This window comes from Salvelinus fontinalis, chromosome 4, assembly GCF_029448725.1.
Source record: "Salvelinus fontinalis isolate EN_2023a chromosome 4, ASM2944872v1, whole genome shotgun sequence".
Classification (NCBI taxonomy): domain Eukaryota; kingdom Metazoa; phylum Chordata; class Actinopteri; order Salmoniformes; family Salmonidae; genus Salvelinus; species Salvelinus fontinalis.
In genome coordinates this window covers 197,047-224,069 of record NC_074668.1, presented here as the reverse complement: position 1 = coordinate 224,069, position 27,023 = coordinate 197,047, and the positions used below count along the sequence as shown (strand labels likewise).

Sequence of the window (27,023 nt, the reverse complement as noted above, 5' to 3'; positions counted from 1 at the left end):
TACATTTTAATTTGTAAACTTTTTTTAAATTAACCTTTATTTAAGTAAGCACGTCAGTTAAGAACAAATTCTTATTTACAATGATGGCATACCCCGGGAAAACCCTAACCCGGACAGCGCTGGGCCAATTGTGCGCCGCCCTATGGGACTCCCAATCACGGCTGATTGTGATACAGCCTGGAATCAAACCAAGGTCTGTAGTAACGCCTCTAGCACTGAGATGCAGTGCCTTAGACCGCTGCACGACTCAGGAGCCCGAGTGGACAATCTGCAAACATAACATCTAGTGATCAAGACTAAATATCTGTGTGCACAGTAGGTCTGTCCAGTAATCAGTTGATAAGACGGCAGGGATAACGTAATTAGTCCTAACATTAGGAGTAAATAACAGTATTATATTGTCGGGTGATTTTATCATAGTGTTTTGAAAAGGCTCCTACCTTTCCCCTGTAGAGCTGGCCTTCCTCTGGCAGAACACGGACAAGGAGGGACTTCCGGGTAGCGTTTCCTGTTTGATCTCCCAGGCGGAATCCACGTTGCTGGGCTTGACTGACACAAAGTTGACTCCTTGTCTGAACAGGGCTCTGGAGATGGGAAGCATGAACATGGTTAAGGCCAATAATACAGCACAGTAGACAGGCTCTGGAGACACACACACACACACACACACGTGCATTCGTTAGCACACTTCTTTTTTATAAATCAATGGCAGTCATTTGCCAACAGCTTTTGTGACAGCTTGCAATCGTGTTGACATCATTCAAACCCTTATGCATAGCAAAGATAATTTGAGAACATTTCATTTCTCTGATTGGTATGTAATGTGATCCTTCATGGAGAATGTGTCTGTCTGTCTGTCTGTCTGTCTGTCTGTCTGTCTGTCTGTCTGTCTGTCTGTCTGCTCCTGTGTGCAGGACATGTATTAGTGTGTCGGGGTGAAGGATGTCTCCTTCCTCCCGTACTGTATCTAAGTGTTTTTCTCTGTGTTAGTGTTTATTGATGTGCCCAGAATCCCGCCCTCTCCCCTCCTTCTCCCCCTCCCAAGTTTCCTTTAATACTGCCTCAGCTGACTCCGCTATTCATCACCTTGACAAGATACTCTGGGAGTTTATTAAACGAGCAAGTTATTAGAAGGTGCCAATGACCTTGGCAAGAGCACCAACGGAAAAAATCAGAAACTTCCTCTCAAAAGAAACCCACAACCCCTTATTTTGTCTCTCTCTTTTCTTGTGTCTTGCCAGAGACTGCTGTTGAGAATGTGTCACGCTTTTCTTGCTGTTTGTCGAGAACAAGAAAGGTCCTTTGGGTTTGGGAGATCCCGCGCTCGACTCGAAAAAGCACTTTTCCTTCAGAACTCCTCTAAACAGTTTGGAAAATACTTTATTTTAAGGACAAAATTGTTCCCAGTAGCTGTGGGAGTGAAGAAAAAAACAACCACAGTCCCAAAACCATTCTTTCATAATTTAAGACCATTGTTAAGTAAAACCAATCCCCCATATCTCTCCTTTTTGAGTGCTGTTTCACCTATTTTATTCTACTTCTCATGTCCCTTTATAACAATTTACTTCGAAGGACCTTACAGTAAAACATAGTCTGTAAAAAAAAAGAATTGAGACTGAAAGCAACAAAATAAATCTATAAAGAGTAAATTATGTACTAGAACTGAACTGAGGGGGGTAATAAAAATGTAATCCAGTCTGGCTATATTCTGGAAAGCATTGGACTTTTCCAACATCTTTTCATGACAAGGTTGCTAATAAAAGCCAGACAGTCAATCATGTGGTCACCCACAAGATAAAACAACGTATACTGAAAGACGTGTATGTTTTCACAACTACAGTGTGTGAAACGGTAAAATCAACTCTCTGTTATAGATCATACGGTACATAGAGATGTAATGTATTACGCCAAACAGTACATGCCTCATTACTGTAACGACAGAACACTCTTCACCTCACTCCCAATTACTGTTCTAGCTGAATGCAGATATTCTCCCCTACTGTTCTGACTGAATGCAGACATTCTCCCCTACTGTTCTGACTGAATGCAGACATTCTCCCCTACTGTTCTGACTGAATGGAGACATTCTCCCCTACTGTTCTGACTGCAGACATTCTCCCCTACTGTTCTGAATGCAGACATTCTCCCCTACTGTTCTGACTGAATGCAGACATTCTCCCCTACTGTTCTGACTGCAGACATTCTCCCCTACTGTTCTGACTGCAGACATTCTCCCCTACTGTTCTGACTGAGTGCAGACATTCTCCCCTACTGTTCTGACTGAATGCAGACATTCTCCCCTACTGTTCTGACTGCAGACATTCTCCCCTACTGTTCTGACTGCAGACATTCTCCCCTACTGTTCTGACTGAGTGCAGACATTCTCCCCTACTGTTCTGACTGCAGACATTCTCCCCTACTGTTCTGACTGAGTGCAGACATTCTCCCCTACTGTTCTGACTGAATGCAGACATTCTCCCCTACTGTTCTGACTGCAGACATTCTCCCCTACTGTTCTGAATGCAGACATTCTCCCCTACTGTTCTGACTGAATGCAGACATTCTCCCCTACTGTTCTGAATGCAGACATTCTCCCCTACTGTTCTGACTGAATGCAGACATTCTCCCCTACTGTTCTGACTGAATGCAGACATTCTCCCCTACTGTTCTGACTGCAGACATTCTCCCCTACTGTTCTGACTGAATACAGACATTCTCCCCTACTGTTCTGACTGCAGACATTCTCCCCTACTGTTCTGACTGAATGCAGACATTCTCCCCTACTGTTCTGACTGCAGACATTCTCCCCTACTGTTGTGACTGAATACAGACATTCTCCCATACTGTTCTGACTGAATACAGACATTCTCCCCTACTGTTCTGACTGAATACAGACATTCTCCCCTACTGTTCTGACTGCAGACATTCTCCCCTACTGTTCTGACTGCAGACATTCTCCCCTACTGTTCTGACTGAATACAGACATTCTCCCCTACTGTTCTGACTGCAGACATTCTCCCCTACTGTTCTGACTGCAGACATTCTCCCCTATGTTCTGACTGAGTGCAGACATTCTCCCCTACTGTTCTGACTGAGTGCAGACATTCTCCCCTACTGTTCTGACTGAATGCAGACATTCTCCCCTACTGTTCTGACTGAATGCAGACATTCTCCCCTACTGTTTTGACTGAATGCAGACATTCTCCCCTACTGTTCTGACTGCAGACATTCTCCCCTACTGTTCTGACTGCAGACATTCTCCCCTACTGTTCTGACTGAATGCAGACATTCTCCCCTACTGTTCTGAATGCAGACATTCTCCCCTACTGTTCTGACTGAGTGCAGACATTCTCCCCTACTGTTCTGACTGAGTGCAGACATTCTCCCCTACTGTTCTGACTGCAGACATTCTCCCCTACTGTTCTGACTGAATGCAGACATTCTCCCCTACTGTTTTGACTGCAGACATTCTCCCCTACTGTTCTGACTGCAGACATTCTCCCCTACTGTTCTGACTGAATGCAGACATTCTCCCCTACTGTTTTGACTGCAGACATTCTCCCCTACTGTTCTGACTGCAGACATTCTCCCCTACTGTTCTGACTGAATGCAGACATTCTCCCCTACTGTTCTGACTGAATGCAGACATTCTCCCCTACTGTTCTGACTGCAGACATTCTCCCCTACTGTTCTGACTGCAGACATTCTCCCCTACTGTTCTGACTGCAGACATTCTCCCCTACTGTTCTGACTGAATACAGACATTCTCCCCTACTGTTCTGACTGAATACAGACATTCTCCCCTACTGTTCTGACTGAGTGCAGACATTCTCCCCTACTGTTCTGACTGAGTGCAGACATTCTCCCCTACTGTTCTGACTGAATGCAGACATTCTCCCCTACTGTTCTGACTGAATGCAGACATTCTCCCCTACTGTTCTGACTGCAGACATTCTCCCCTACTGTTCTGACTGCAGACATTCTCCCCTACTGTTCTGACTGCAGACATTCTCCCCTACTGTTCTGACTGAATACAGACATTCTCCCCTACTGTTCTGACTGAATACAGACATTCTCCCCTACTGTTCTGACTGAATACAGACATTCTCCCCTACTGTTCTGACTGAATACAGACATTCTCCCCTACTGTTATGACTGAATGCAGACATTCTTCCCTACTGTTCTGACTGAGTGCAGACATTCTCCCCTACTGTTCTGACTGAGTGCAGACATTCTCCCCTACTGTTCTGACTGAGTGCAGACATTCTCCCCTACTGTTCTGACTGAGTGCAGACATTCTCCCCTACTGTTCTGACTGAATGCAGACATTCTCCCCTACTGTTCTGACTGAGTGCAGACATTCTCCCCTACTGTTCTGACTGAATGCAGACATTCTCCCCTACTGTTCTGACTGAGTGCAGACATTCTCCCCTACTGTTCTGACTGCAGACATTCTCCCCACACTGTTCTGACTGAGTGCAGACATTCTCCCCTACTGTTCTGACTGAATGCAGACATTCTCCCCTACTGTTCTGACTGAATGCAGACATTCTCCCCTACTGTTCTGAATGCAGACATTCTCCCCTACTGTTCTGACTGAGTGCAGACATTCTCCCCTACTGTTCTGACTGCAGACATTCTCCCCTACTGTTCTGAATGCAGACATTCTCCCCTACTGTTCTGACTGAGTGCAGACATTCTCCCCTACTGTTTTGACTGCAGACATTCTCCCCTACTGTTCTGACTGCATGCAGACATTCTCCCCTACTGTTTTGAATGCAGACATTCTCCCCTACTGTTCTGACTGAATACAGACATTCTCCCCTACTGTTCTGACTGAATGCAGACATTCTCCCCTACTGTTCTGACTGAATGCAGACATTCTCCCCTACTGTTCTGACTGAATGCAGACATTCTCCCCTACTGTTCTGACTGAATGCAGACATTCTCCCCTACTGTTCTGACTGAATGTAGACATTCTCCCCTACTGTTTTGACTGAATGCAGACATTCTCCCCTACTGTTCTGAATGCAGACATTCTCCCCTACTGTTCTGACTGAGTGCAGACATTCTCCCCTACTGTTCTGAATGCAGACATTCTCCCCTACTGTTCTGACTGAATGCAGACATTCTCCCCTACTGTTCTGACTGAATGCAGACATTCTCCCCTACTGTTCTGACCGAGTGCAGACATTCTCCCCTACTGTTCTGACTGAATGCAGACATTCTCCCCTACTGTTCTGACTGAATGCAGACATTCTCCCCTACTGTTCTGACTGAATGCAGACATTCTCCCCTATTGTTCTGACTGAATGCAGACATTCTCCCCTACTGTTCTGACTGAATGCAGACATTCTCCCCTACTGTTCTGACCGAGTGCAGACATTCTCCCCTACTGTTCTGACTGAATGCAGACATTCTCCCCTACTGTTCTGACTGAGTGCAGACATTCTCCCCTACTGTTCTGACTGAATGCAGACATTCTCCCCTACTGTTCTGACTGAATGCAGACATTCTCCCCTACTGTTCTGACTGAATGCAGACATTCTCCCCTACTGTTCTGACTGCAGACATTCTCCCCTACTGTTCTGACTGAATGCAGACATTCTCCCCTACTGTTCTGAGTGCAGACATTCTCCCTTACTGTTCTGACTGAATGCAGACATTCTCCCCTAATGTTCTGACTGAATGCAGACATTCTCCCCTACTGTTCTGAGTGCAGACATTCTTCCCTACTGTTCTGACTGAATGCAGACATTCCCCCCTACTGTTCTGACTGCAGACATTCTCCCCTACTGTTCTGACTGCAGACATTCTCCCCTACTGTTCTGACTGCAGACATTCTCCCCTACTGTTCTGACTGAATGCAGACATTCTCCCCTACTGTTCTGACTGCAGACATTCTCCCCTACTGTTCTGACTGCAGACATTCTCCCCTACTGTTCTGACTGCAGACATTCTCCCTTAATGTTCTGACTGCAGACATTCTCCCCTAATGTTCTGAATGCAGACATTCTCCCCTAATGTTCTGACTGCAGACATTCTCCCCTACTGTTCTGACTGAATGCAGACATTCTCCCCTGTTCACAGAATAAAGCCCAGTTTAAATGGAACACTGAGGTTAATATGTGTTACTATTATCAACCTTTAATGCAGAGGAGGGACTGACAGACAGTTTGAGTATGTGCGTGCGTATGTGTATGTGCGTGTGCGTGTGCGTGTGCGTGTGTGTGTGTGTGTGTGTGTGTGTGTGTGTGACACAGCCACAGGGGTGGGTGGAGGGAGGGGGGGTGGGGAGAGGGGTGTGGGGAGAGGGGTGGGGAGAGGGGTGGGGTGAGAGGGGGGTGGGGAGAGAGGGGTGGGGGTGGGGAAGGGGTGGGTGGAGGGAGGGGGGGTGGGGAGAGGGGTGTGGGGAGAGGGGTGGGGAGAGGGGTGGGGTGAGAGGGGGGTGGGGAGAGAGGGGTGGGTGGGGAGAGGGGGGTGGGGTGAGAGGGGGGTGGGGAGAGGGGGGGGTGGGGAGAGCGCTGGGAGAGGAGAGAGGGGGGTGGGGAGAGCGGTGGGGTGGTGTGAGAGGGGAGGTGGGTGGGGAGAGAGGGGTAGGGCACTTAGGGGATGCTAGGAAGCCATCTGAGGTCTGGGGGCCTGGCGTTGAGGCCCTGGCGGGGCCTGTTCATCAGTGTAGCGGGCACAAGGACAGAGTGATGCCGTGACTTACGGGCCGGGGGCAGTGTGCATGGCGCGGCGGGCAGTAAATCGCCCCCGCTCGGACGGGCAGCACGGCTTGCAGGAGCGATAAGTCTGGGGCCGTTGCGTTACCTTGAAGGCCTCTAGAGGAGCCGTGTAATCGAATGAGTCAGATTTATACTACGGAGAGCCGAGAAGGAGAGAGATCCTCTCTATCACTGCTTCCTCATTGTAGGCTACACCCCCTCCTCCTCCTCTGCATCCCAGTACCCTCCTACTCCTCTTTCCTTCATTCCTCCCTACACTCAGGAGAGTGGCATTCCTCCCCTTATTCAACCACTTCCCACCCCCCACATTCAGCTCCTTACATTTTTCCTCCTACCCTCCATTCCCTTCCCTACACACACGCACGCACGCACGCACACACACACCACCACCACACTCTTAGATAAAACTAGATAGTCCTAGACACTCCTAGATACTACTAGAAATTATAAGATAGTCCGAGATACTACTAGATAGTACTAGACACTCCTAGATACTACTAGAAATAATTAGATAGTCCTAGATACTACTAGATACTACTAGATAGTCCTAGACACCCCTAGATACTACTAGATAGTCCTAGATACTACTAGATAGTCCTAGACACTCCTAGATACTACTAGATAGTCCTAGATACTACTAGATAGTCCTAGACACTCCTAGATACTACTAGAAACGATTAGATTGTCCTAGACACTATTAGATACTACTAGATAGTCCTAGACACTCCTAGATACTACTAGATAGTCCTAGATACTCCTAGATACTACTAGATCGTCCTAGATACTACTAGGATAGTCCTAGATACTCCTAGATACTACTAGATAGTCCTAGACACTACTAGAAAGTATTAGATACTCCTAGATACTACTAGATAGTCCTAGATACTACTAGATAGTCCTAGATACTACTAGATAGTCCTAGATACTCCTAGATACTACTAGATAGTCCTAGAAACTCCTAGATACTACTAGATAGTCCTAGACACTACTAGAAATTATTAGATAGTCCTAGATACTACTAGATACTACTAGATAGTCCTAGACACTCCTAGATACTACTAGATAATCCTAGATACTACTAGAAATTATAAGATAGTCCTAGATACTACTAGAAAGTATTAGATAGTCCTAGATACTACAAAAATAGTCCTAGACACTATTAGATACTACTAGAAACTATTAGATAGTCCTAGATACTACTAGATAGTCCTAGAAACTACAAGATACTACTATAATTTATTATATAGTCATAGATACTACTAGATAGTCTTAGATACTACTAGAAACTATTAGACAGTCCTAGATACTACTAGATACTACTACAAACTATTAGATATTCCTAGATACTACTAGATAGTCCTAGATACTACTAGATAGTCCTAGATACTACTATAAACTATTAGATAGTCCTAGATACTACTAGATAGTCCTAGATACTATTAGAAACTATTAGATAGTCCTAGATAGTCCTAGGTACTACTAAAAACTAATAGATAGTCCTGGATACTACTAGATAGTCCTAGATACTACTGGATAGCCCTAGATCATCCCAGATACTCCTAGATACTCCTTGATACTTATAGACAGTACTAAATACTACCAGATACTCCTAGATACTACTAAATACTCCTAGATACTCCTATACCGTCCTAAATACTACAAGATACTAATAGATACTCTTAGACAGGAATTAATACTACTAGATATTACTAGATACCTAATAGACATAGATATAGTCTTACAGATGATGAGATTGAGGGTCACATGCCTCACTACACCAGGCCAAGTAAAACACCAACAACAATCCCTCTCTACCCATCTGGGAACGTAAAACACCAACAACAATCCCTCTCTACCCATCTGGGAACGTAAAACACCAACAACAATCCCTCTCTACCCATCTGGGAACGTAAAACACCAACAACAATCCCTCTCTACCCATCTGGGAATGTAAAACACCAACAACAATCCCTCTCTACCCATCTGGGAACGTAAAACACCAACAACAATCCCTCTCTACCCATCTGGGAACGTAAAACACCAACAACAATCCCTCTCTACCCATCTGGGAACGTAAAACACCAACAACAATCCCTCTCTACCCATCTGGGAACGTAAAACACCAACAACAATCCCTCTCTACCCATCTGGGAACGTAAAACACCAACAACAATCCCTCTCTACCCATCTGGGAACGTAAAACACCAACAACAATCCCTCTCTACCCATCTGGGAACGTAAAACACCAACAACAATCCCTCTCTACCCATCTGGGAATGTAAAACACCAACAACAATCCCTCTCTACCCATCTGGGAATGTAAAACACCAACAACAATCCCTCTCTACCCATCTGGGAATGTAAAACACCAACAACAATCCCTCTCTACCCATCTGGGAATGTAAAACACCAACAACAATCCCTCTCTACCCATCTGGGAATGTAAAACACCAACAACAATCCCTCTCTACCCATCTGGGAACGTAAAACACCAACAACAATCCCTCTCTACCCATCTGGGAAAGAAATGTATGATGAAGACGACAACAAACACTTTTCCCTAAACAAGTCATCATGAAGTTTGGACAGCAGACAATGTGGCTGGACAGCAGGCTGTCTCAGATTTGTTCGACGCTCAACACCCCACCATCCTCAGCTCGGTTTCATCCTGAAACAAACTCTCTCAATCTGTTTGTTAGCCGAGGAACCACAGTGCCTGCCGTCGTCGCAGCATGTCGCCTGTGATTAGGGCCCGCTTGTCCTGAGCTTTCAAACGTTGTTGTGGAGGACCAATCAAATGAAGGGGGACAAAAACTGAGACAACAGACAGACGCTTTCACTTCTTCAATCGAATGTTTGTAGCAGAAAAATGCTGTCCCTAGCTGTGGGAATAGGATAGCAGACTACCTAGTCTTCATCTAACTCTACCTAGTCTTCATGTCTAATGATGTTCTGTGTTATGTCATTCTGTATTATGTTTCATGTTTTGTGTGGACCCCAGGAAGAGTAGCTGCTGCTTTTGCAACAGCTAATGGGGATTCTAATAAAATACCAAATATCTCCGTAGGTACGGGACTAATTCTGTCCTTAAAAACGAAGCTGCGCTGTTTGGGAGATAAAAAAAGTAACCAGGTTTGCAGATGGGAGCAGCTGTTTTCTTCCAGTGCCCCCTATAACATCCCAGCTGCTGCCTCCCTCCGTTCGTTATATAAGTTTACCGCAAATGTTATTGTGTAATGAATTGTAGCTGAAAACAGAATGTGTTTCTGTGTGTGTGTGTGTTTAATTAGCATTATGAATGAACAGAAGACATCAGGTTCTATATGTTTACAACATATCCTGGTGTTAAATGTAGACGATAGCACAATATGTCGCAGAACAGTGTGTCAACCAATAAGCTTACATCATCTAAAAAAAAGAAAGATTCAGATTTGGAAGAAAATAAAAGGTAAATCTGCTTAACTAAAGATAACTCAACCCTGCCCCTGTCCCTTACACATAACTAGCCTAGAGATAACTCAACCCTGCCCCTGTCCCTTACACATCACTAGCCTAGAGATAACTCAACCCTGCCCCTGTCCCTTACACATCACTAGCCTAGAGATAACTCAACCCTGCCCATGTCCCTTACACATCACTAGCCTAGAGATAACTCAACCCTGCCCCTGTCCCTTACACATCACTAGCTTAGAGATAACTCAACCCTGCCCCTGTCCCTTACACATCACTAGCTTAGCGATAACTCAACCCTGCCCCTGTCCCTTACACATCACTAGCTTAAAGATAACTCAACCCTGCCCCTGTCCCTTACACATCACTAGCCTAGAGATAACTCAACCCTGCCCCTGTCCTTTACACATCACTAGCCTAGAGATAACTCAACCCTGCCCCTGTCCCTTACACAACACTAGCTTAGAGATAACTCAACCCTGCCCCTGTCCCTTACACATCACTAGCTTAGAAGAAGATGAGGAGGAGAAGGAAAATGAGAAGGAACATAGGGATGTAGAAGAGAAGGAATGGGGGAGGAGGAAGATGACGGCAAAGAGGAGAAGGAATAGAGGATGAGAAAGAGGACAGTGAAGAGGAGAAGGAAGAGGGGAGGAGGAAGAAGATGATGACGAAGAGGAGAAGGAATGGGGGAGGAGGAGGATGAGGAGGACAAAGAGGAGAAGGAATGGGGTATGAGGAAGAGGATGAAGAACAGAATGAGGAACAGGGAGGAGGAGGAAGATGACAATGAAGAGGAGAAGGAACGGGGGACTAGGAGGATGAGGAGGACAAAGAGGAGAAGGAATGGGGTATGAGGAAGAGGATGAAGAACAGAATAAGGAACAGGGAGGAGGAGGAAGATGACAATGAAGAGGAGAAGGAACGGGGGACTAGGAGGATGAGGAGGAAGAGGATGAAGAGAAGGAACAGGGGGAACAGGGGGAACAGGGGAGAAGGAGTGAAAAGGTCAGTCATTAGCATGTTCCATGAGTCTGTTTGTGTGTGGTGAGCAAATGCTGAGGGTGGCATTCAGGCCTTCAGACTAATCCAATTGGCATTTAATTAACTGGGGACCCAGTAAAGGGAGTTGACTTGCTCTAATCGATTCCAGATCGTCAGACAATACAAATAAACAGTCCCACTCAGGAGTCTGACAGCGAGAAGGCTGGATTAGCCCTGGTTCCACTACACCAAACCAGCAGCTCCCAGAAAGGGTGAAGCAACCTTTGCACCACAAACAAACAAACACACACACTGGTTTCCCCCCAGGCCCTCTCGTTTGCCTTTGCTGTGGCACACATGAACGACCAGTTGGGTCTGGGCAAAACAACATGTCAAACAAGAAGATTGGACAAATAAACAAACTGGTACTGTGCAAGGGAGAAGAGTAGATATAGGAGTAGTGGGGTTTGTGTCAGAGGTCCAACCAACAAACAGAACGGTTGGGGTGTCTGAGGAGTCCCTGTGGGGCCTTCACCACTCGCTGCCTTGGCAACCCTTTACCACCGGCCCACACTCTTCCATTGGCTTATTGGCTTATTGGACACAGCCCCAGGCCTGTGGCTGCTGTGTTTTTCTGGGCTCGCCCGCGGGGATCTTGGCGCTGCCAAGCACGGTCACTTGTGCTTAGAGTGGCACACATACTGAGAGAGACAGCACTGAATACAGGCTTCTGCCCCAAATGACACTCTAGTCCCTACATAGTGCACTACTTTTGACCAGAACCATATGGCCATGTGACCCTATGGAACCTGGTCAAAAGTAGTGCACTATGTAGGGAATAGGGTGGCATTTGAGATATCGCACAAGGACTGGACTGAAGAGAGACCCCGCCCCTGTCCCTAACAGTGTGACCCAGGCCTGCCCTGAGAAAGGAAGGGGAGAGACCCCGCCCCTGTCCCTAACAGTGTGACCCAGGCCTGCCCTGAGAAAGGAAGGGGAGAGACCCCGCCCCTGTCCCTAACAGTGTGACCCAGGCCTGCCCTGAGAAAGGAAGGGGAGAGACCCTGTCCCTGTCCCTAACAGTGTTACCCAGGCCTGCCCTGAGAAAGGAAGGAGAGAGACCCTGCCCCTGTCCCTAACAGTGTGACCCAGGCCTGCCCTGAGAAAGGAAGGGGAGAGACCCTGCCCCTGTCCCTAACAGTGTGACCCAGGCCTGCCCTGAGAAAGGAAGGGGAGAGACCCTGCCCCTGTCCCTAACAGTGTGACCCAGGCCTGCCCTGAGAAAGGAAGGGGAGAGACCCTGTCCCTGTCCCTAACAGTGTTACCCAGGCCTGCCCTGAGAAAGGAAGGGGAGAGACCCTGTCCCTGTCCCTAACAGTGTTACCCAGGCCTGCCCTGAGAAAGGAAGGGGAGAGACCCTGCCCCTGTCCCTAACAGTGTGACCCAGGCCTGCCCTGAGAAAGGAAGGGGAGAGACCCTGCCCCTGTCCCTAACAGTGTTACCCAGGCCTGCCCTGAGAAAGGAAGGGGAGAGACCCTGCCCCTGTCCCTAACAGTGTTACCCAGGCCTGCCCTGAGAAAGGAAGGGGAGAGACCCTGCCCCTGTCCCTAACAGTGTGACCCAGGCCTGCCCTGAGAAAGGAAGGGGAGAGACCCTGCCCCTGTCCCTAACAGTGTGACCCAGGCCTGCCCTGAGAAAGGAAGGGGAGAGACCCTGCCCCTGTCCCTAACAGTGTGACCCAGGCCTGCCCTGAGAAAGGAAGGGGAGAGACCCTGCCCCTGTCCCTAACAGTGTGACCCAGGCCTGCCCTGAGAAAGGAAGGGGAGAGACCCTGCCCCTGTCCCTAACAGTGTGACCCAGGCCTGCCCTGAGAAAGGAAGGGAGAGACCCTGCCCCTGACCCTAACAGTGTGACCCAGGCCTGCCCTGAGAAAGGAAGGGAGAGACCCTGCCCCTGACCCTAACAGTGTGACCCAGGCCTGCCCAGCGGCTTTTGAGCTCCATCAGATGCACTTAGCACAGATCTCTTGACACCAGGTTGAGAGAGAGGACAAAGGGAAACTTAGAGAGCTTACCCCCCCACACACACACACACTGAAAAGGCCCACACACAGACACACAGCTGAATTATTTATCAGCTACATCAGAGCTCTGATATAACCGCAAGACAGGGAGTGTCTTGGCTAAGGCGGGAGGGAGAGGGTGAATGGATGGGTGGAGGAGGGGGGGTAGATGGATGGAGGGGGATGGATGGAGGGGAGGGGGGGTAGATGGATGGAGGGGGATGGATGGAGGGGAGGGGGGGTAGATGGATGGAGGAGGGGGGAGTAGATGGATGGAGGAGGGGGGGTAGATGGATGGAGGAGGGGGGGTAGATGGATGGAGGAGGGGGGGTAGATGGATGGAGGAGGGGGGTAGATGGATGGAGGAGGGGGGTAGATGGATGGAGGAGGGGGGGTAGATGGATGGAGGAGGGGGGATAGATGGATGGAGGAGGGGGGGTAGATGGATGGAGGAGGGGGGTAGATGGATGGAGGAGGGGGGGTAGATGGATGGAGGAGGGGGGTAGATGGATGGAGGAGGGGGGTAGATGGATGGAGGAGGGGGGGGTAGATGGATGGAGGAGGGGGGGTAGATGGATGGAGGAGGGGGTAGATGGATGGAGGAGGGGGGTAGATGGATGGAGGAGGGGGGGTAGATGGATGGAGGAGGGGGGGTTAGATGGATGGAGGAGGGGGGGGGTAGATGGATGGAGGGGGGGGGTAGATGGATGGAGGGGAGGGGGGTAGATGGATGGAGGAGGGGGGTAGATGGATGGAGGGGAGGGGGGTAGATGGATGGAGGGGAGGGGGGGTAGATGGATGGAGGAGGGGGGGTAGATGGATGGAGGAGGGGGGTAGATGGATGGAGGAGGGGGGGGGGTAGATGGATGGAGGGGGGGGGTAGATGGATGGAGAGGAGGGGGGGTAGATGGATGGAGGGGAGGGGGGTAGATGGATGGAGGGGAGGGGGGGTAGATGGATGGAGGAGGGGGGGTAGATGGATGGAGGGGGGGGTAGATGGATGGAGAGGAGGGGGGGTAGATGGATGGAGGGGGGGGTAGATGGATGGAGAGGAGGGGGGGTAGATGGATGGAGGGGAGGGGGGTAGATGGATGGAGGGGAGGGGGGGTAGATGGATGGAGGAGGGGGGGTAGATGGATGGAGGGGGGGGGTAGATGGATGGAGAGGGGGGGGGTAGATGGATGGAGGGGGGGGGTAGATGGATGGAGAGGAGGGGGGGTAGATGGATGGAGGGGAGGGGGGTAGATGGATGGAGGGGAGGGGGGTAGATGGATGGAGGAGGGGGGGTAGATGGATGGAGGGGGGGGTAGATGGATGGAGAGGGGGGGGGGGTAGATGGATGGAGGGGAGGGGGGTAGATGGATGGAGGGGAGGGGGGGGGGTAGATGGATGGAGGAGGGGGGGTAGATGGATGGAGGGGAGGGGGGGTAGATGGATGGAGGAGGGGGGGTAGATGGATGGAGGAGGGGGGTAGATGGATGGAGGAGGGGCGGGTAGATGGATGGAGGGGAGGGGGGGTAGATGGATGGAGGGGAGGGGGGGTAGATGGATGGAGGAGGGGGGGTAGATGGATGGAGAGGAGGGGGGGTAGATGGATGGAGGGGAGGGGGGTAGATGGATGGAGGGGAGGGGGGGTAGATGGATGGAGGAGGGGGGGTAGATGGATGGAGGAGGGGGGGTAGATGGATGGAGGGGAGGGGGGTAGATGGATGGAGGGGAGGGGGGTAGATGGATGGAGGGGAGGGGGGGTAGATGGATGGAGGGGAGGGGGGGTAGATGGATGGAGGAGGGGGGGTAGATGGATGGAGGAGGGGGGGTAGATGGATGGAGGGGAGGGGGGGTAGATGGATGGAGGGGAGGGGGGGTAGATGGATGGAGGGGAGGGGGGGTAGATGGATGGAGGAGGGGGGTAGATGGATGGAGGGAGGGGGGGTAGATGGATGGAGGAGGGGGGTAGATGGATGGAGGGGAGGGGGTAGATGGATGGAGGAGGGGGGTAGATGGATGGAGGGGAGGGGGGGTAGATGGATGGAGGAGGGGGGTAGATGGATGGAGGAGGGGGGATAGATGGATGGAGGAGGGGGGTAGATGGATGGAGGGGAGGGGGGTAGATGGATGGAGGAGGGGGGTAGATGGATGGAGGAGGGGGGGTAGATGGATGAGGAGGGGGGTAGATGGATGGAGGGGAGGGGGGTAGATGGATGGAGGAGGGGGGGTAGATGGATGGAGGGGGGGGATAGATGGATGGAGGAGGGGGGTAGATGGATGGAGGGGAGGGGGGTAGATGGATGGAGGAGGGGGGTAGATGGATGGAGGAGGGGGGTAGATGGATGGAGGAGGGGGGGTAGATGGATGGAGGAGGGGGGGTAGATGGATGGAGGAGGGGGGGTAGATGGATGGAGGAGGGGGGTAGATGGATGGAGGAGGGGGGGTAGATGGATGGAGGGGAGGGGGGGTAGATGGATGGAGGAGGGGGGGTAGATGGATGGAGGGGAGGGGGGGTAGATGGATGGAGGAGGGGGGGTAGATGGATGGAGGAGGGGGGTAGATGGATGAGGAGGGGGGTAGATGGATGGAGGAGGGGGGGTAGATGGATGGAGGAGGGGGGTAGATGGATGGAGGAGGGGGGGTAGATGGATGGAGGAGGGGGGGTAGATGGATGGAGGAGGGGGGTAGATGGATGGAGGGGAGGGGGGTAGATGGATGGAGGGGAGGGGGGGTAGATGGATGGAGGGGAGGGGGGTAGATGGATGGAGGAGGGGGGGTAGATGGATGGAGGAGGGGGGTAGATGGATGGAGGAGGGGGGGTAGATGGATGGAGGAGGGGGGTAGATGGATGGAGGAGGGGGGGTAGATGGATGAAGGAGGGGGGGTAGATGGATGGAGGAGGGGGGTAGATGGATGAAGGAGGGGGGGTAGATGGATGGAGGAGGGGGGTAGATGGATGGAGGGGAGGGGGGTAGATGGATGGAGGAGGGGGGGTAGATGGATGGAGGAGGGGGGGTAGATGGATGGAGGAGGGGGGGTAGATGGATGAAGGAGGGGGGGTAGATGGATGGAGGAGGGGGGTAGATGGATGGAGGGGAGGGGGGTAGATGGATGGAGGAGGGGGGGTAGATGGATGGAGGAGGGGGGATAGATGGATGGAGGAGGGGGGGTAGATGGATGGAGGAGGGGGGGTAGATGGATGGAGGAGGGGGGTAGATGGATGGAGGAGGGGGGGTAGATGGATGGAGGAGGGGGGGTAGATGGATGGAGGAGGGGGGTAGATGGATGGAGGAGGGGGGGTAGATGGATGGAGGAGGGGGGTAGATGGATGGAGGAGGGGGGTAGATGGATGGAGGAGGGGGGGTAGATGGATGGAGGAGGGGGGATAGATGGATGGAGGAGGGGGGGTAGATGGATGGAGGAGGGGGGGTAGATGGATGGAGGAGGGGGGGTAGATGGATGGAGGAGGGGGGTAGATGGATGGAGGAGGGGGGTAGATGGATGGAGGAGGGGGGGTAGATGGATGGAGGAGGGGGGGGTAGATGGATGGAGGAGGGGGATGGATGGAGGAGGGGGGTAGATGGATGGAGGAGGGGGGTAGATGGATGGAGGAGGGGGGGTAGATGGATGGAGGAGGGGGGTAGATGGATGGAGGAGGGGGGTAGATGGATGGAGGAGGGGGGGTAGATGGATGGAGGAGGGGGGGTAGATGGATGGAGGAGGGGGGGGTAGATGGATGGAGGAGGGGGATGGATGGAGGAAGGGGGGTAGATGGATGGAGGAGGGGGGATAGATGGATGGAGGAGGGGGGGTAGATGGATGGAGGAAGGGGGGTAGATGGATGGAGGAGGGGGGTAGATGGATGGAGGAGGGGGGGTAGATGGATGGAGGAGGGGGGATAGATGGATGGAGGAGGGGGGTAGATGGATGGAGGAGGGGGGGTAGATGGATGGAGGAGGGGGGTAGATGGATGGAGGAGGGGGGTAGATGGATGGAGGAGGGGGGGTAGATGGATGGAGGAGGGGGGATAGATGGATGGAGGAGGGGGGGTAGATGGATGGAGGAGGGGGGTAGATGGATGGAGGAGGGGGGGTAGATGGATGGAGGAGGGGGGTAGATGGATGGAGGAGGGGGGTAGATGGATGGAGGAGGGGGGGTAGATGGATGGAGGAGGGGGGGGGTAGATGGATGGAGGAGGGGGATGGATGGAGGAAGGGGGATGGATGGAGGGGGATGGATGGAGGAAGGGGGATAAAGGAGTTTGGCTAAGACAGTCCATCAAGAGGACCATTATTTTTAATTGAATATGCAGGTTTGGAGTTGTATTTATGAAGCATCTCAGAGTAGGAGTGCTGATCTAGGATCAGGTCAGCCCTGTCCATACAATCTGATTTAATGTGATACCCTGTTTAAAAGGGTTACATGGGCTTACAGAGGGTTACAGAGGGTTACAGGGGCTTAAAGAGGCGTACAGAGGGTTACAGAGGCTTACAGAGTCTTACAAAGGCATACAGAGGCTTACAGAGGCTTAAAGAGGCTTAAAGAGGCTTACATAGGGTTACAGAGGGTTACAGAGGCTTACAGAGGCTTACAGAGGCTTACAGGGGGTTACAGTGGGTTACAAAGGGTTACAGAGGCTTAAAGAGGCTTACAGAGGGTTACATAAGCTTACATAGGCTTACAGAGGCATACAGAGGGTTTCAGAGGCTCACAGAGGCTCACAGAGGCATACAGATGATTACAGAGGCGTTAATAAGGTTACAGAGGGTTACAGAGGGTTACAGAGGGTTACAGGGGGCACAGAGGGTTACAGGGAGCTACATAAGGTTACAGAGGGTTGCAGGGGGTTACAGTGGGTTACAGAGGGTTACAGGGGGTTACAGGGGGTTACAGAGGGTTACAGGGAGCTACATGGGGTTACAGAGGGTTACAGGGGGTTACAGGGAGCTACATGGGGTTACAAAGGGTTACAGAGGGTTACAGGGGGTTACAGAGGGTTACAGGGGGTTACAGGGGGTTACGGGGGGTTACAGAGGGTTACAGGGGGTTACAGGGAGCTACATGGGGTTACAGGGGGTTACAGAGGGTTACAGAGGGTTACAGAGGGTTACAGGGGGTTACAGAGGGTTACAGAGGGTTACAGGGGGTTACAGGGGGTTACAGAGGGTTACAGGGGGTTACAGGGGGTTACAGGGGGTTACAGGGGGTTACAGAGGGTTACAGGGGGTTTTAGTGGGTTACAGAGGGTTACAGGGGGTTACCGTGGGTTACAGGGGGTTACAGTGGGTTACAGGGAGCTACATGGGGTTACAGAGGGTTACAGTGGGTTACAGGGGGTTACAGAGGGTTACAGTGGGTTACAGTGGGTTACAGAGGGTTACAGGGAGATACATGGGGTTACAGAGGGTTACAGGGGGTTATAGTGGGTTACAGAGGGTTACAGGGGGTTACCGTGGGTCACAGGGGGTTACAGTGGGTTACAGTGGGTTACAGGGGGTTACAGGGAGATACATGGGGTTACAGAGGGTTATAGTGGGTTACAGAGGGTTACAGGGGGTTACCGTGGGTCACAGTGGGTTACAGTGGGTTACAGGGGGTTACAGGGGGTTACAGGGGGTTACAGAGGGTTACAGTGGGTTACAGAGGGTTACAGGGAGATACATGGGGTTACAGAGGGTTACAGGGGGTTACAGGGGGTTACAGAGGGTTACAGGGGGTTACAGTGGGTTACAGGGAGCTACAGAAGGTTACAGTGGGTTACAGAGGGTTACAGAGGGTTACAGACTAAACCAAAGGAAGCCAAGAAGTCACCTAAGGAACAAAGTAGAGTCAAATAAAGCTCTCAGCGACGGCTCATTAAACTGCACTTAACCAATGTAACGTCTGTTGTTGCTTTTCACAAAACAAATAAACCGAAAAGCTTGATTTGGGATATAATTTGAATATTCAAATGTTAATGCAAATTAGGTGACTGCTGTCAGAATAAATGGCTGTTAAAGGTAGAAGTCACTGCACGCATCCGGACACCAGGTTTTAAACGATGCCAAAATAACTTTATTTCTTAAACATTTTTGGGGATAGCCTGGAAATTAACTCGGCAGGGAATTCCTGATTAGTGCCAATATTTACGTAAGTGAAAGAACTCAGTTGTGTGTAGGTAATGCTTTAATACAGGGCTGCTGGCAGAAAGGGAACTCAAGCACACCAGACTGATTTAACAGTATCTAAGGAGGACCTGTCTCAGACGGCCATACACACACACACACACACACACACACACACACACACACACACACACACACACACACACACACACACACACACACACACACACACACACACACCCCCACACACACACACACACACACAGAGGCAGGGTGGGTGGTCTGGTTCTGGCTGAGTGCTATCTTCCACATCAGACCATAAAACCAGAAACGCTACAGTCTAAGCATCCAGACTCACTCACCTAACGACAGCACCAATATTTAGTCGAAACCTAAGGATTTCCCAGGCATTCACTGAAACCATACTTGACAGAAAAATCTCTGAATTACACCTGAAGAGAAGCCCTACAGTCATCTACAGTCAAGCCCCCACTAACATACCAATAACATTCTCCAAGAAACCCAGAGGCTGAGATTAAATGCCAGGCACACTATTAGGGAAAGTAGGGATACCTAGTCAGTGGTCAAACTGAATATATTCAACTGAAATGTGTCTTCCGCATTTAATCCAACTCCTGTGAATCATTAGAAACTTTTTAAGGTCATTTACACCACCATGTGCAGAATGTACCATGAATGCAATCTCCTCCAAAGAAAATGTCTTTAAAAGATGCATTGGCAGCTGTATCCGTATAGCGTGCTGTGCCGTATAGCGTGCTGTGCCGTATAGCGTGCTGTGCCGTATAGCGTGCTGTGCCGTATAGCGTCCTATGCCGTATGGCGTGCTGTGCCGTAGGGCGTGCTGTGCCGTAGGGCGTGCTGTGCCGTATGGCGTGCTGTGCCGTAGGGCGTGCTGTGCCGTAGGGCGTGCTGTGCCGTAGGGCGTGCTGTGCCGTCATGGCGTCCTGTGCCGTATGGCGTGCTGTGCCGTATGGCGTGCTGTGCCGTATGGCGTGCTGTGCCGTATAGCGTCCTGTGCCGTAGGGCGTGCTGTGCCGTAGGGCGTGCTGTGCCGTATGGCGTGCTGTGCCGTATAGCGTGCTGTGCCGTATAGCGTGCTGTGCCGTATAGCGTGCTGTGCCGTATAGCGTCCTGTGCCGTATGGCGTGCTGTGCCGTAGGGCGTGCTGTGCCGTAGGGCGTGCTGTGCCGTATGGCGTGCTGTGCCGTAGGGCGTGCTGTGCCGTATGGCGTACTGTGCCGTATGGCGTCCTGTGCCGTATGGCGTGCTGTGCCGTATGGCGTGCTGTGCCGTATGGCGTGCTGTGCCGTATAGCGTCCTGTGCCGTATGGCGTGCTGTGCCGTAGGGCGTGCTGTGCCGTAGGGCGTGCTGTGCCGTATGGCGTGCTGTGCCGTATAGCGTCCTGTGCCGTATAGCGTGGTGTGCCGTATAGCGTCCTGTGCCGTATAGCGTCCTGTGCCGTATAGCGTGCTGTGCCGTATAGCGTGCTGTGCCGTATAGCGTCCTGTGCCGTATAGCGTGCCGTGCCGTATAGCGTGCCGTGCCGTATAGCGTGCCGTGCCGTATAGCGTGCCGTGCCGTATAGCGTCCCGTGCCGTATAGCGTGCCGTGCCGTATAGCGTGCTGTGCCGTATAGCGTGCTGTGCCGTATAGCGTGCTGTGCCCTATAGCGTGCTGTGCCGTATAGCGTCCTGTGCCGTATAGCGTGCTGTGCCCTATAGCGTACTGTGCCGTATAGCGTCCTGTGCCGTATAGCGTCCTGTGCCGTATAGCGTCCTGTGCCGTATAGCGTGCTGTGCCGTATAGCGTCCTGTGCCGTATAGCGTGCCGTGCCGTAAAGCGTACCGTGCCGTATAGCGTGCCGTGCCGTATAGCGTGCTGTGCCCTATAGCGTGCCGTGCCCTATAGCGTGCCGTGCCGTATAGCGTGCCGTGCCGTATAGCGTGCCGTGCCGTATAGCGTGCCGTGCCGTATAGCGTGCCGTGCCGTATAGCGTACTGTGCCCTATAGCGTGCTGTGCCCTATAGTGTGCTGTGCCGTATAGAGTCCTGTGCCGTATAGCGTCCTGTGCCGTATAGCGTCCTGTGCCGTATAGCGTGCTGTGCCGTATAGCGTGCTGTGCCGTATAGCGTGCTGTGCCGTATAGCGTGCTGTGCTGTATAGTGTGCTCTGCATTGAATCCCAGTCCAAGTCATATTCTACAAAAGGGGTAAAGGTGTCGATCGTTTCCCTGAATACTACATTTAAGCTTGAGTTTTGATTTTGATGAAATCCCTGTGTCTGCGAGTGCAAAAGCGGTCCATTGCATGACCCTCATGTCTCTACCATAAAAATGTAATGAGATTGAATGCTGCACTTCCTTATTTTTACTTCCTGCTTTACTCCCATGGGTAAAATGTTACTATGGCCTCTGGTCCACCCACTACAGCCCTATTGACTTGAATGGTGACGTCCCTTCCTGTAATTATATTTCTATAATCTCTGTTTCACAGTAAATGAGGAAGAATGGAACACGTTGTATCTACCAAGACCCATCTCTCCAAACAACGACAGGTCCATGAAGAATGGAACACGTTGTATCTACCAAGACCCATCTCTCCAAACCACGACAGGTCCATGAAGACTGGAACACGTTGTATCTACCAAGACCATTCTCTCCAAACAACGACAGGTCCATGAAGACTGGAACACGTTGTATCTACCAAGACCCATCTCTCCAAACCACGACAGGTCCAGGATCAGATCAAAGTCCAAAAAGAGCAGACGCTGCGATTTGCTCATTTGTTAAGCAGAAAATGGTTTATTTTCTCTTCAAATATCAGTTTTGTTTAGTTACATCTGAGCAACCAACAGACCCAGGGAGGCAGTAATCGATTCAGACAGACGTGTGTATCCCATCTCACCAGCATGGCTTGATGCCACACTGCTAGCTAGTTGGCTGGGGCGTTGCTTATTGGAGCCCTGAAGCATATTATATAAATGTTATAACGCTTCCTACTAACCACCAGCCCCATTTTCAAATGTTCCTCTGGGAGGGCAAGTGAGATATAGCCTACTGTATATAGTATGTTGTTCAAGAGGATGCAATACAGGAGAAAATATATCACCAAGGAGCCTCTAATAGGGTTCATGTTTTTGGGGGTTGAACATCAACGTTTAGCCATTAGCCATTTGCAGGAAGAAAGTTCAAGAATAATGACTGTACCCATTATGACACAAGAGGATTTAGCTGGATGGTAGAGTGCTTGACTTTCACTTGATCCCTTGAAAAGAGGGAGAGTGGGAGGGGGGAGGGAGGGAGGGAGGAAGGAAGAGATGGAAGGAAGGAAAGAGGAAAAGAAGGAAAGGAAAGAGAGAGAGGGAGAGGGAGAGGGAGAGGTTAGAAAACCCATAATGGAAGAAAATTAAATATATGTAGAACTAATTATGTGGTCTAGATGGATCCAGAGTCATGGAGGTAGAACTAATGATGTGGTCTAGATGGATCCAGAGTCATGGAGGTAGAACTAATGATGTGGTCTAGATGGATCCAGAGTCATGGAGGTAGAACTAATGATGTGGTCTAGATGGATCCATAGTCATGGAGGTAAAACTAATGATGTGGTCTAGATGGATCCATAGTCATGGAGGTAGAACTAATGATGTGGTCTAGATGGATCCATAGTCATGGAGGTAGAACTAAGGATGTGGTCTAGATGGATCCAGAGTCATGGAGGTAGAACTAATGATGTGGTCTAGATGGATCCAGAGTCATGGAGGTAGAACTAATGATGTGGTGTAGACGGATCCAGAGTCATGGAGGTAGAACTAAGGATGTGGTGTAGACGGATCCAGAGTCATGGAGGTAGAACTAATGATGTGGTGTAGACGGATCCAGAGTCATGGAGGTAGAACTAATGATGTGGTCTAGATGGATCCATAGTCATGGAGGTAGAACTAATGATGTGGTCTAGATGGATCCATAGTCATGTAGGTAGAACTAATGATGTGGTCTAGATGGATCCAGAGTCATGGAGGTAGAACTAATGATGTGGTCTAGATGGATCCAGAGTCATGGAGGTAGAACTAATGATGTGGTGTAGACGGATCCAGAGTCATGGAGGTAGAACTAAGGATGTGGTGTAGACGGATCCAGAGTCTTGGAGGTAGAACTAATGATGTGGTGTAGACGGATCCAGAGTCATGGAGGTAGAACTAATGATGTGGTCTAGATGGATCCAGAGTCTTGGAGGTAGAACTAATGATGTGGTCTAGATGGATCCATAGTCATGGAGGTAGAACTAATGATGTGGTCTAGATGGATCCAGAGTCATGGAGGTAGAACTAATGATGTGGTGTAGATGGATCCAGAGTCATGGAGGTAGAACTAATGATGTGGTCTAGATGGATCCAGAGTCTTGGAGGTAGAACTAATGATGTGGTGTAGATGGATCCATAGTCATGGAGGTAGAACTAATGATGTGGTCTAGATGGATCCAGAGTCATGGAGGTAGAACTAATGATGTGGTGTAGATGGATCCAGAGTCATGGAGGTAGAACTAATGATGTGGTGTAGATGGATCCAGAGTCATGGAGGTAGAACTAATGATGTGGTGTAGATGGATCCATTAGCGAGTCATTAGCAAGCTCATTAAAGGGGGATAAGTGATTCTTACAGATGATTAACTCACAAAAAAAACACATGTAAAAAATCACATGGGAAAAAGGGACACGTGACTTTTTCACTTTTATTTCATTGGGAAGAGTGGTAGGGTTTTCAAAGAGACTATGTGTTTGTACCACAACAGACCAATCACAGAGATCCTTTTTAAACCCATCTATCCGATCTATCCATCCATCCATATCCACAAACAGAAAGAAAGAGTGGCATTGACAGAAAAGTGGAATGGGGTAATGGGTATGCAGCAATTAACTTCCCTCTTTTCTTGAAAGAGGTTTAGTGCCGATCTATTGAAAGTCATTCAGCCCGTCTTGAGAAGAAAACGCTAGCAGTGTAAAACGCCTTGAAACCAGGCCGCAAGGTTTTGAAGTTGCAGGTGGTGGCTACCTCATAACATGACCATGAGAAACCATAAGGATTCATGTGCACAGCACTTTCACATGTCCATATTCACATTTTAATGTCAATTAGGGCTTTCAAATTATTTTTAAAAAATGTTATGGAGTTTATCGCTGGATTTGCTCAAATTGAGCTGTAATTTTAGATTTTTTATACAAAAAATAATTACAAGAATATTGTCGTTTTGATTTTGACTGAAGTAATGGTTAGCAAATTCAGGTAAATTAATAAACACACTTTCTTTACCCTGACAAGTCAAATAGTTTTGACATGGCATTGTTGTTTTTAGCTGTATAGATTATGTAAAGTATTTAGGATTTTTTCAGTCTATTTGGAACACTTTCAGACAATGCACACAAAAAAAAAGAATTACAAAAAGTTAACTTGAGTTAAGTGATGAACTGTGACAGTGCTAATTGTAACATGCTAAAGGGGATAAATAGGAAGACACGGAGGGCTATCTCCTCCGTTCTTTTCACTGGGCTTCTTCCAACGGTCACTTACCACCGTATGAAGAAGAGAGCTGTGCATCTGCAGCAGTAACACTCTGAATGGACGGCTCAGGAATAACAAATCAGTATTTTTAACACACTTTCATTATTTTACTCAGGTAGGCTAAGTTACCTTTTTTACAGAATGGTATTATGGAATTTTTTATTCCATATGTAGAACTATTGCTACTTCAATATGTTAACACCACCTTGAAGAGAATCATACTATTTCTCCACCACAAATGAACTTGCAATTTCACGTGAAAAAGTTAGATTTTCACATGTGAATGTTTCTTACATGTGAAACTGCAAATTAGATTTTCACGTGATTGTTTCACATGAGTTTTTAACATGTGATTTCACGTGATTGTTTCACATGAGTTTTTAACATGTGATTTCACGTGATTGTTTCACATGAGTTTTTAACATGTGATTTCACGTGATTGTTTCACATGAGTTTTTAACATGTGATTTCACGTGATTGTTTCACATGAGTTTTTAACATGTGCGACTGCAATTCAAATGTGAGGTGAAAACGTGCTTTTCTTCTCACGTGAAAAAATGGACTCTTAAATGTAATACATGTTCAAATAAGGTTCCACAGGTGAAATATAAATATAAGAAACTGCAAATTTGACATGTGTTTTCTTTTGTAATGTTAGAGCACCATCACACTCCAATGCTTCCTCCCCCTCCTCTTCTGTCTTTATCCCAGGCAGTCGGAGACACTCTGTCCCCTTGAACAGTAGAGAAGAGATGAGAGATGGAGTGGGAATGAAGAGGGAGGAGAAGAGGAAGCGAGAGGGGAGAGACACGAGAATGGGGGACTAAAGCGGGGGACTGAACACAATTATATTTCTTATTTTGTTGGGAAGAGCGGTAAGGTTTCCATAGAGACGAGGTGTTTGTACCACAACAGACCAATCACAGAGATCCTTTTTAAACCCACCTAACCGTCTATCCATCCATATCCACAAACGGAATGAAAGAGTGGCATTGACAGAAAAGTGGAATGGGGTAATGGATATGCAGCAATTAACTTCCCTCTTTTCTTGAAAGAGGTTTAGTGCCGATCTATTGAAAGTCATTCAGCCCGTCTTGAGAAGAAAACGCTAGCAGTGTAAAACGCCTTGAAACCAGGCCGCAAGGAGGAGGGAGGAGACGACCTGACAGACAAGCAACAGCTTTATTCTACCTAGTTACCCTAACAAAGATAAGACAGAGAGAGAGAGAGAGAGAGAGAGAGAGAGAGAGAGAGAGAGAGAGAGAGAGAGAGAGAGAGAGAGAGAGAGAGAGAGAGAGAGAGAGAGAGAGAGAGAGAGAGAGAGAGAGTGAGAGAGAGTGAGAGAGAGAGAGAGAAATCCAAAGAGAGTTGGGATGACAGGTAAAATGACCTCTCAGCGCTAAATAAAGAAATGTATAAAAACAAATAGCGCTGTGAGGGAGAGGAAGAGGCCTGGACCGAGGTGGTTTGCATCGGCCCCGGCCTCCATTCATTGTGGATGGAGACATGTTGGGCGGCCATGGCAGGCGGTGAAAGAGCGACGGCTCCTCTCCCCTGTCTGTGAACCAGGTGCAGCAGACTGATAACACACCACAGCCCTGTCAGCACCAGCCCTTTATTTTTAGGGAGCAATATCCTCTGCCTGCGTCAGTGAATGGCCTTCAATCACCGCCACCGCCTTTCACTCCTCTTTCTTTATTTCCCTTTTTGCCCCCTCCACCCCTCTCCTCCACCCTTCTCCTCCCCCTCTCCTCTCTCATTCCAGAGGACAGCCAGCAAATGTTCCTCACGTCCTCCTTCTTTGTCATGAATGTCATTTCGTTTCGAGGGCAGTGGAGGTGGGGTGAGGAGGGTGAAGTGTGGTGTCACACAGATTGGCTGGAGTCTGGATGGTCTCTGTCTAGAGAATACCCCCTCTGTCTAGAGTAGACCCCCTCTGTCTAGAGAATACCCCCTCTGTCTAGAGAATACCCCCTCTGTCTAGAGTAGACCTCCTCTGTCTAGAGAATACCCCCTCTGTCTAGAGAATACCCCCCCTCTGTCTGGAGAATACCCCCCCTCTGTCTGGAGAATACCCCCCCTCTGTCTGGAGAATACCCCCCCTCTGTCTGGAGAATACCCCCCCTCT

General features: G+C 49.7%; 1 protein-coding gene across 1 annotated transcript in view; it reads right to left on the bottom strand.

Annotated features, from left to right (window-relative positions):
* si:dkey-215k6.1 (transmembrane protein 132C) overlaps positions 1-27,023 on the bottom strand; it is a 371,736-nt gene that overhangs the window by 244,056 nt on the left and 100,657 nt on the right. The window contains exon 4 of the mRNA XM_055918399.1: positions 441-584. Within this exon, the coding sequence (XP_055774374.1) occupies positions 441-584 (144 nt within the window). The remainder of the gene's footprint in view (positions 1-440; positions 585-27,023) is intronic.